Source organism: Crocodylus porosus, unplaced genomic scaffold (assembly GCF_001723895.1).
Source record: "Crocodylus porosus isolate Cpor-Errol unplaced genomic scaffold, CroPor_comp1, whole genome shotgun sequence".
In the NCBI taxonomy this organism is placed as follows: Eukaryota; Metazoa; Chordata; order Crocodylia; family Crocodylidae; genus Crocodylus; species Crocodylus porosus.
The window spans coordinates 35,607,977-35,619,151 of NW_017728911.1; the positions used below are offsets into that span (position 1 = coordinate 35,607,977).

At 50.1% G+C, this 11,175-nt stretch overlaps 1 protein-coding gene across 2 annotated transcripts in view; it reads left to right on the top strand.

Moving 5' to 3' along the window:
* The window catches only part of LRRK1 (leucine rich repeat kinase 1), a 93,524-nt gene that overhangs the window by 31,009 nt on the left and 51,340 nt on the right, over positions 1-11,175 (top strand). For both annotated transcript variants that reach the window (XM_019533801.1, XM_019533802.1), the window contains exon 5: positions 174-322. In XM_019533801.1, the coding sequence (XP_019389346.1) occupies positions 174-322 (149 nt within the window). The remainder of the gene's footprint in view (positions 1-173; positions 323-11,175) is intronic.

Sequence of the window (11,175 nt, forward strand, 5' to 3'; positions counted from 1 at the left end):
GAGGTAAGACTAACTGGCCTATAGTTCCCCGGGTCCTCCTTCCTCCCCTTTTTGAAGATGGGAACCACATTGGCCCTCTTCCAGTCCTCTGGCACCACACCAGAGCACCACGAGTTATGATCAACAACTTCTCTTGAAAACAAGAGTGTGCATAAATCTGCCTTTCCTTTAAGGGAATGAAGACATCGCCGTGTTTCTACTGCAGAACGGGGCTTCCTTTTGCTCTTACATCCTGATGGACAGCCCTGATTCGAGCAGGCGCCTGCTGAGGAAATATTTCATTGAAACTAACCTGCACCTCGGTAATGCTTCAGCAAAACCGGTAAGTCACCATTTGCCAACTGTGCAGAAAGCTGGTTTAGGGAAGCATTGCATGAATAATTGATGCTCATCTTTGCAGGCTGTGATGATGGGTGGGTGTTCTCCTTAGCTAAGAGACCTGTGGTTTGCACTCTATGTACAGAGCAAACCTAAAGTAGCGTTCACACCAGTCATTTGGTGTGAAGTATAACTCTTTAAGCCCTTAAAACCATGTTGTTTTGCAAGCCAGGATGTACAGTAACTTCCACTTGGCCACTTGAATGTCAGTGCATGAACTGTGGTACTGCTTTGAAAGGAAGTGTTGGTTTTAGAATCATAGAAAATGGAGGCTGGAAGGGACCTCAGAAAGTCACATCTAGTCCAATCCCCTGGTCAAAGCAGGACCAGCCCCGACTACATCATCCCAGGCAAAGCTTTGTCCACCCAGGTCTTAAAAACCTCCAAGGATGGAGATTGCACCAGCTCTCTGAGTAGCCTGTTCCAGTGTTTTACTACTCTCCTCGTGAGAAAATTCTTTCTAATATCTAACCTAAACTTCCCTTGCTGCAACTTGAAACTATTGCTCCTTGTTCTGTCATCTGCCACCACTGAGAACAGTCCCTCTAGAACCTCTTTTGACTCCCCCTTCAGGTAGTTGAAGGATGCTATTAAATATCCTCTCAGTCTTCTCTTCTCTAAACTAAATAAGCCCGGTTCCCTCAGCCTCTATTCAGAAGTCATGTCCCACAGCCCCTGAACCATTTTCATTGCCCTCCGCTGGACTCTCCAATTTGTCCACATCTTTTCTGTAGTGGGGGCCCAAAACTGAACACTGGACTCCAGATGTGGCCTCACCAGTGCTGAACAGAGGGGAAGAATCACTTCCCTGGACCTACTGGCAACACACTACCAATGCAGCCCAGTATGCTGTTAGTCTTCTTGGCAATAAGGGCGCACCGCTAGTTCATATTCAGCTTATTGTGTGCTGTCACCCCCAGGTCCTTTTCTGCAGAGCTGCTGCCCAGCCAGTCAGCCCCCAGCCTGCACCGGTGCATGGGATTGCTCTGTCCTAAGTGCAGGACTTTGCACTTGTCCTTGTTGAACCTCATGAGATTTCTTTTGGCCCAATGCTCCAATTTGTTTAGGGCTCTGAATCCTAGCCGTACCCTCCAGCATATCTACTACTCCCTCCAACTTGATGTCATCTGCAGACTTACTGAGGGTGCATGCCATCCCCTCTTTCAGGTCACTGGTGAAGACACTGGACTGGGGCTCCAGACATACACTCGGGTCCTTCGTTTGCTATGGGCTCCCACGTGACCCTGGCCCAGTTACTAAATCTGCCCATATCTTATGGCCCCATCTCAAGAAAGTTGCTGAGAGTTCCTCCTTTTTCTCATCCTGTGTCCTCCTTGTCTACAGAGCTTATAACATCTCTGGGATGGAAACAGTCTCTTACTCAGAGCATGTACAGTGCCCTGGTAGGATGGAACTTAGGTATCAGTCAGGGTAATAGTTGCTACTGCAGGAAAAAATGTGGTTCCTATTTAGTTTTCCATGTGTGCAGTCACACGGGCAGATTTCCTGGCAGAATGTGGACGTGTTACAGCAGAACCAGTGCTAATGCTGTTAGGCAAAGATACAACACGAAGAAGAGTTGGTTGATGGGACAGGGGGAGGGCTCCAGTCCAGTGACAAGCTGCTTAGGCTGGGGCACATCTGCTAATTGCTTTGTGCCTCAGTTTAACCACTGGTGCAATGGGGTTAATATAACATCCTTTCCCCCAGAGCTGCTGCATTACTTATTAATTGGTAAAATGAATTTAGTATGAAAGCTGCTAGTAGGCTATGCAGCACTGCAGCTATCAGAAAGCATTTGCCTTCCCTCTTGATATTTGGGTAACTGCAGCTGACTGGACTAGTGAAGCCCAGAGCCATCTGCCATCACAGTCTTCCTCAGGACATAAAACATACACTGGGGGAAATGAAGGGAGCAAGCAATGCTCTGCCTTTGTGCACCTGATTGCAGGACCCAGCCCTGTGTTTGTTCAGTGCTTGGCGCGGTCCTTTGTAGATATCAAATAATACAAGGGCGGACCCTGTTATTCTGCAGGGCTCCATTTCCAGGCCAGAGCTGCATCTCCCTGGGCTCCAGGGAAAGCTGTGAATGGCAGGAACGTGCACATGCTTTGAGTGCGTTTAGCCAGGAGCTCTGGAGTCTGACTTTCTTGGGTTTAGTACCTGGCCCAGTAAAGACAGACTAGAGAGGCCAGGCCTGCTCGGTTTAGAAAAGAGATGCTGGAGGGCAGGGGTTTAGAAAGTAGTAAATGGTGAAGAGGAAGTAAATAGAGATTTATTATTTACTGTCTCTCACAACACAGGAACAAGGGGTCATACAATGAAACTAGTGGGTAGTGAGTTTAACACTAACAGAGAGAAGTTCTTTTTGATGCAGCATGTAATTAAAGCATGGAGCTCGTTGCCACAAGGTGTTGTGGAAGCTGACAGTTTAGCCAGACTCAGAATGGGATTGGACAAGTCCTTGGAGGAAAAGGGCATCAGTGGCTATTGAGCATGGGAGGTACTGGTATAGCCTCCGAATCAGCAGTCCCTAGCCCCTAAATGCCGGAGGTTGCAAGTGGGAGAGGAACAGTGGAAAAAACCTGGATCGTGTACTACTCACTCTCCCTTTCAGCCTCCACTCTCTGCCCCTGTGTGACACAGGCGAGCGGGCAAGACGGACTTAGCTCAGACCCAGTAGGTTGCAGTTCTTATGATGAAAGAGACTGTGATTATTGCAAGGCCAGGCTCTGTCTGTAGTTTTCCCAGTGAAGTGGACTCCACTGCACTCCCTTGTTCATATGTTTTTGCTTCGTGTTTTCAAACCTGCCTGTCAGGATGTTAGTATGAGGTGTAAAGCACCTGGGCTGGGATCTCTGGTGAAAGAAGTGCCATGCATTTGCCCCTTACACCCCTTCAATACCTCCACAACCCTTCTGTCGTGTGTTATTTCGAGGGTTTTTTTGGCATGTGTAGTCCTCAGCAAAATCCCTCAGAGCTGCGAATTATGGAAGAGCTCTCTGGACCACATTATCCTTGGGGAATTAGCTAGGGCTCTGCTTTAGTGCAGGCAAGTCACAGGACACCATGTGTGTGTAACATGAATGCTTAGGACAGGAGTTGGCAACATACAGCTCATGGGTTGGATCCAGGTCAGTCAGTCTGCAGCTCGAAAAGGTTCCCAGCCTCTGGTTTTAAAACCATTGACATGCAGAAGTGTCTGTGCAAAGAACAGGTCTGCTTAAAAGCCGAACATGCACCAGCACAGACCATGCTACAAGACGGCATCTGCATTATTCACTGGTCCTGGGAAGTCTGGCCTGCAGTCCTAGCCTTGCAATTACATTTGACTGCAGCCATGGGCAGATTCAGGAGAGGAGTGAGGGAGTTGTGGCCTTCAGCTTTGCTGGACAGCCCTGAGCTCTTGGCTGGTCAGTGCGTGCCGTGGCCAGAGTCACTGCTTTTGAATGGTTCCAGAGCCCGGGGAGAGGCTGCAGCTGTTCACTCCTCCCTCCTGCTTCCCCTGCCCCAAATTTGCCCAACTGGTGATCTCCGAGAACTCCCTGTATATGCAATGCAGAGCAGAAGAGAGGTGTGACCACACCACTGCATGCCCCTGGAGCCACCCCCAGCTGCACCTTCAGGACAGGAGGGATGCCCGTAACCTTTGGGACCATATTAAGCAACAGGAAAAGGCTGGAGACAGTCTGTATCACAAGAGCATCATGTGAGTGTCTATAGATCAATAATATTTTACTCCACTCTGAAGCTAGCATGAGTATTTTAAAATCAGCTCCCCAGGGAGTACAGGGGGAGGAAAGGCGGCGTGAGCCTGCATTTGTTCCATAGCTTGTGTTGGCAGTTGACTGAAAGGACAGATTTATTCCAGGAGATAACTAAATAGTATGCACGGGCTCATGTGGATGAGAGCTTTTCCAGTCTCCTGGCTCTTTCCCCCGGTACCTCTCTGTACACGTATCTGAACTGCAGCACCAGGCTTGGTTTTTCCATGTGAGCATGCTGGCAGTCTCTAGCTTTGCTCCACACTAAATGACTCAACACTTTGCTGTTGCCATGTCCTGTGCAAAGCAGAAAAGAGCTTTCAAAGCTGAGCCAATTGCCAGAAGAGGCCTGTGCGAAAGCCAGCTCCTTGATACTGTTTCTTGTGGTTACCCATATCTTTTTATACGGGGTGTAGTTTAGGTTTTTCTGTTCAGAGTGGCAGCACAAACCCACTGGCTCGGAAGGATTCCATGATGGATGCATTTGGCCTGATGTGTTTGTAGACCTCGGGTCTTTGAATAACCTGACATAGGAGAGCACCAGTTCGGAGATGCACTTTTGGCACGTACAAAAGTTTATCTTGTCCTTAACTGCCTTACTCACTAGGGATGGTTGGCTGTATAACTCCAGGAAGGACAGAGCAAGGAGCCTGCTCTCCCTGTGGCTAATTTCAAGTCAGAGTCAGACAACAGCAACCAGAACAGAGACAGGTGTCTGATTTGGCACCAGACCCTGTGGCAGCCTCTTGGTATCAGAGGATCTGTCATTGCCACCAGGTGTTCTCCACCCAGTATTTGAATAGCAGTCCAGGACTCAAAACCAGGTTCTGGGTTTGGGGGGCGAGCAGAGGGAAGCCACTCCAGAGTTGCTTTGCAGAGTTGCTTTGCGGGAGCTCCCTGAGACCACTGGAGCCCCTGGAAAGGCTTGCATGGTCACAGATTTCCCCCGGCACGTGTGAAAGATTTTAGTGTTAGGGCAGGCTGTCTGTGTGGGCTGTAGCGCTCAGCCTGCCCTACCGCTGTCTGTGGCATGGCTTGCTTTCACCTGCCATGCTTTAGATAGAGGGTAACGGCTTGCCCTTTCACATGGAGGAGAGGAACCGTTTCTCATTTTTTCTCATATCTGTTCCTCTTTTCTCCTAACATAAAAATCCCCCTCCCACATCCCCTTCAAGAGAGGAAGCACTCCACTCTCAATGGCCAAAATACTCCCTGTGCTGAAGCACGCTCCAGGCATGTAGGCAGTGCAGGCAGCCAGTAGATATATTCAACTTTCCAGCCCCACACAGCAGCGGGGGGCTGTTTTTTTTCATTACAAAGATGAAAGGAGCCAAAGGAATGGTTGTGCTTTTCCTGAAGGAGGCTTGTGCCAGGATGGAGGATGGGTGCATGTGTGTGTGTGTGTTTGTGCTTGCGTGTGTCCCTCCAGATTGGCACTTGCATTCCTGACAGTAGACTCTGACCCACGGTGAGAGCGCCAGGTGACCGGACCAGTTGATGTAGCCGATGAAGGCACCTCTTGGTTCATTTCCAAGACCTTCCCAGACTGTTTTGGTTTCCCGTAAATCCCTTTTCCTCACCAGGAGTGAGTCGACTGGAATCCCCTGGCCCGGCAGGAGAATGGTGTCTGTCTGCACAGTCAAGCAGCTGGTGTCTTGCCAAGACAGAAAGGAAATTACAGATCAGGATAAGTAGCAAAGTCCAGCCAGTTAGTGAACATATTCCACTGACTGTGCATCCATTGTGGATCCGTCCTCATCTTTCATCTAGAAGCAGCAAGCTCCTCCTGCCCAGGCCTAATTAGTTTGCACGGCTTGGAAGGGGTCCTGTGGGTAAAAGGTTCTCACCGTTGGAGACAAAGGGAAGATTGTATCGCTCTTATCAAAACCTGTGAGCCTGCACAGCACCCCGTGCCCCTTGAGAGCAAGGTACACTTTCTCTGGAGCCACTAGAAGAATACCTGAGAACTCGGCTCTGTTGCAGGGCTGGGCCGTGCCCCCGTAAGGATGAGGGTTCGTGAGCCAACAGGGAGTATATATGGCCTCAGCATGGGATGGCAGCTGTTTGCAGCAGCTTTGATTTTTAAAGGGCATCTTTCCTACCCGCTATGTGAGACTGGCTGACCAGATCCAGCAGAGAGAAGTCCAGCATTTGAGAAGGCTGACTCCCAGGGAGTAATCGTGGGATCTGTCCTGATGGCATCACAGTTGAGGCTTGTTTCAGCATGTCGTAACTTAACCTGGGTCCTATCCATCTCTGGTGTAACGCTGTTGGCTTCCACATGCTCAGCCCAAGGATGAGTTTGGCCCTGCCAGCTTACATCAGACAAGGAAGATCTGACGCTTACCTCAAGTTTCCAGGGCCCAAATACGAGATGCTTTGTGAGTTTGACTTTGAGACTGGAGCAAATCGGTGCAAGAAGCAGGATGCTGAGATTTTTAAGGATGCCTGGAATATCTGCAGGCCCAACTTCCCTTCATTTCAATGGAAACTGGGTTTCTTATGTGGTCTTAAAAGCCTCAGCTGGGCTTCTACATTGTTACTAGAGATCTCCTTCTACCACAGTAAATAGCTCAGGGTCATGACACTATTTTTTTCAGTGTATGGCACACAATCAGGGCAAGTGGGGTTGGAGCAAGTGACAGTCATTACCCTGCTTCAGTGGTGCACCATGGCTGCCCTGCTGGCTTCGCTGCTTAAATCAATGCACTTCCTTTTCCACAGGCCACGCGGTAGGGAATGTGGGGCAGGCAGCCTTGGTGCCCAAGAGGGAGCAGGCTCTCCTGCACAGTCCAGGGGCTGCAGTGGCCTCACCTGCTACCTACAGTCACCTGCCCTCGTCACTGCCGCAGCTGCTTTTTAGGTCTCTTTATGGTCCTCATTGCTGTAGCAGCTGAGCATCTCCTGCTCTTCAACGCATGTCACCACCTGCTGCCCCCATGAGCTAGGAGAGTGCTGCTGTCACCATTTTACAGCTGGGGAGCCCGTTGCAGGGAGATGAAGTGCCTTGCGAAGGCCACACAGAAGTTGGGAGCAGAAATGAGACTCCTGGGGTCCCAGTCCCCCTCCTGCATCCTCTGTAGAGTGGAAGCTAAACGTAACCAGACTGGCCAGCACCTGGCCCTGCGCTCCCATTGCCACACACATGCCAGAGCGCTGCACAGTAACAATCCCCCGTGGGGCTGAACGACTTCAGCACCGTGTTTTGGAAGGAGTCGGAAACCAGGGGGTGTTTGTCAGTTTTGCACCTGGATCCTGACCCCAAGATGTTCTGCCTACACTCCCTTGCTCCAGGGCCGCTGTGCTCCTTGTAGACGCATAGCCTTGGACTGGCCAAAAGGCTACATGCTCATCCTAAATTAATATACGTGCCACTGGCTCAATGCACAGCAGTGCTGGGGAGTTGACCGGTTCCCTCTGTTTCACAGCTGTTTTTGGAAGGCTTGAAAATGGCAGAAGCTAGTGAGTTCCTGGTAGCTACCACTGCCTGTTTTCAAGGCTTCCAGTAGCAGCTCGTGGACAGCTGCTTCCTCTCTGCTGTTCCAGTTGCCAGTTAGTCGGCAGTTGCCCAGTGCAGCTGAGTTATCGAGTCGATGGTGGGGTTGAAACTCACTGTGCGCTTCAGTGGTTTATGCATTTAACTGACGGGCAGGAAACTGATGTTTGGGCCAGTGTAAGCCATGGGCAGCAAGCTGTGACTGGCCGTGGGTTATGCAAGTAAGGAAATTCAGTGCTTACCCACTATGCACACAAGTGGCTGGTACTGTGAAGCAGTGGTTCTCAACCTGTGCGGCCTAACAGCACCCCTCCCTGGGCTCGTGGCATGCTCCGTAGCTTTTGTGGACTGAGTGGCACCACTACCAAAAACATTGTTTTATTATAGTGCTTGCCTCCTTGCAGGCAGGCTGGGCAGTGGGGATCGGGGACTAGCCAGTCAGGGATGAGCTTAAGCCTGCTCTTATTTCCTTACACTTTTGAGGCACCCTTCAAAGCATCTGGTGGCACCCCTGGGTTGAGAATCCCTGCTGCAGAAAACATGGCATTTTAACCATCAGCTTGAGGACTCCCCAGTCAGTGTAGAGGGGTTCACTGGCTCCACATTGCCCCCCACCCCTGCCTTTCTTAGCTGTAGCAAAGGATGCACGTTGGATGTAGTTGGAGCACTGCTTGTCTCTAGCAGTGCCCATCTGCTTGGATGGCCCTTTGGGGTCAAGCACAGTGGTGGCAACAGAGCACATCCAGGTTGGTGGCAGCAGATCCAGTCCATGGCAGGAGAGGCAGCAGGGCAAGTGATTGCTTGTTGCAACAGTGACAATAGGTCAAGTGGCTGCGGGGTGAACATGGCCATGTCAGCACAGCCCTCACTTGCCCTCCTGCCACCAACAGCCATGTCCAGTGGGGCCCAGCCCTCCCTTACCCTGCAGGCTGTACATTTGCCGCCCTGGTATGAATGATGGCGAAACTGGCAGGGCTTGCTGGCATGCACCAGGCCATCTGTAGTGTAGACCTAAGTCCAATAGGTTTCAGAGCCAAGGATCCCTGTGTTCTTACTGAAATGGTAACCTGGGAGGAACCTCAACAAGTTTACCTGTCCCGGTGTTCCCTCATGTGGGGCATGACCCTGTTGGATCAGATCAAAAGTCTGAATGCTGGACTTAGTCACAAGGAGTACAACGTCCAAGGTCCATTCACCTGCAACTCTACCAGCATCATCTACATCTTCACCTGCTTACAATATGACTCTTAGATTTGGAAGCTGACATCTGCCACCGTACAAAAGAAGGGTCCAGTGATGGTGCAGTCAGTATTGCTATGCTGGTAGGCATTTGGACCCCTTGCAAGGTCTGATGCCTCCATGAGGATGGGAGTTTGTTAGCCCATTGTTTGAGAAACAGTTTGAGGTTGAGGGACTGCCAGTAAATCAGGACAGGTTTGCCGCCATGGCTACCTTGAGATGGTTATCCTTTTCCAGGAGGGGTTGGAGGTCACCAATGATGTATCGTAGGTGTTGAAGGCAGGGACTGCAGGTGATAACCAGGGGGACTCTTGTGCTTGTTCTGGGGTTGATATTGTAGTAGGTTGGAGTGAAGTCTGAGTCTGGCTTTGTTGATTTGAGTGGCTGCAGTTCTGGGGTTGTACTGTAAATGTGGGAATCCCTGCTTCAGATCCATAAGGCATTCATCCTAGTTGGTGGGATCGGAGCAGATCCAGTCATAACACGGAGTACATACCAGGCACTACAGCCACCCGGCATCATGGTATGACTTGCTTCAAGCAAGTCACTTGTCCTCTCTGCTTTGCATCCCTGTCTTTGTAATGGGAATAGCAATACTTTCCTTCCTACTTCGATAGTATTGCCTTGGGGTTGCAGTACTGAGCATTTGTAAAGAACTGCATGCATAAAAGGGTATGCACATGCGGCATGTTGTTGCTACTAGTTATTACTGTGCACAGCTTTTCATGTTGAGTTCATAGATTGCTAGGGGCTGGAAGGGACCTTGCAGATCATCGGGTCCAGCCCCCACCCCACCCCACACTAGGCAGGAAGACAACTGGGGTCAGGTGACTGTCCAGTCTTCTCTTGAAAACCTCCAGGGCAGGTAACTGCATCACCTCTGGAGGGAGTTTATTACACAGTCTGGACATCCTGACTGTGAAGGAGTTTTTCCTGGTACTAAGCCTGAAGTGGCCTTCCAGGAGTTTGTATCCATTGGTCCTGGTCTTCCCCAGGGGTGCCGCAGTGAACAGTTGTTCACCGAGTTCCTGATGCGCTCCTCTGACGTAGCAGTAAACCACTACCAAGTCCCCTCTCCACCTTCTCTTCTTTAGGCTGAAGAGGCCCAGGTCCCTTAGCTTTTCCTCCTATGGCTTGCCTTGCAAGTCCCTGATCATACGGGTGGCTCATTTCTGGACTGTCTCAAGGTTTCCCACGTCCTCGTTGAAGTGCAGCACCCAGAGCTGGACGCAGTGCTCCAGCTGCGGTCTCACCAGCGCTAAGTACAGCGGGAGTATCACTTCCTTAGTTTTGCATGAGGTGCAATGGTTAACGCATGCCAGCGTGTTGTTTGCCCTGCTGACCACCCCATTGCACTGCTGGCTTATGTTCATACGGTGGTCAGTCATTACCCCCACGTCCTTTGTGGCCGTGTTGCAAGTCAGGTGGTCACTTCCGAGCCTGTATCTATGTTGAGGGTCGTTTGCCCCGAAATGGAGCACCTTACACTTGGAAGTGTTAAAGATTTCGTCTTTCCTACTCACTGGTTCTTCTTTACCTGGAATTTTGAGTCCCAGATCACCCTGAAATGCCCTTTTTTACCTCCTTTTCATTTGAAATGCGGGGTTCAAAAGCTGTAAATTTAGCCCCTAAAAGGAAATGAAAGTAGCGGATCAGTTCCTTGCTGCTTCCTGGTGGTGATGTAAAGGGTCACTCCAACAAGCCTGGAGCTTCAGGACCTCAGAGAGTTTGAGCTTGTGAAACCACTCTTGGGGGAACAGCTCCCAAAGCATCTGCATCCCATTTTCAAAAGTCCCTGTGCAGGTTGATGGGTCTTAGTTACTTCTGGAAATGTTCCTTTGGCGAATGATTTTAGGCGGTGGCATTTTCCCAACTTCATAGTCTCAGTGATTTCCAGATTTCTTTTTTTAAAAGGAGACCATATTCTTGTCCTCATCACAAGTCTCAACGCGAAGTTATGTAGCAAAGGGGCTGCTGCTGCTCTGATCATAAAAGGTGTGCGCTGTTCTTCCCCATTTGTATGTAACAACACAAAGGATTATTTGCATATGCTTTCCATACTTATTGCCCCTTATCTCAGCAATGCCTCTGAATTGCCCCCTAAAGTGGCTTGGAGCTGCTGATGGTGAAGAATGATAGGTGTGTAAATATTACCATGCTAGCAAACAGCTGATCACTGATAAGCCTTATTGTACTGCTGCTCATTTCCCTCTCCAGGAAACCTCCTTGAGTGCTTTTCCCTCCCGGGAATATTGGGCCTGGTGTTGCTAGAGAGAGAGAGAGAGAGAGAGAGAGAGA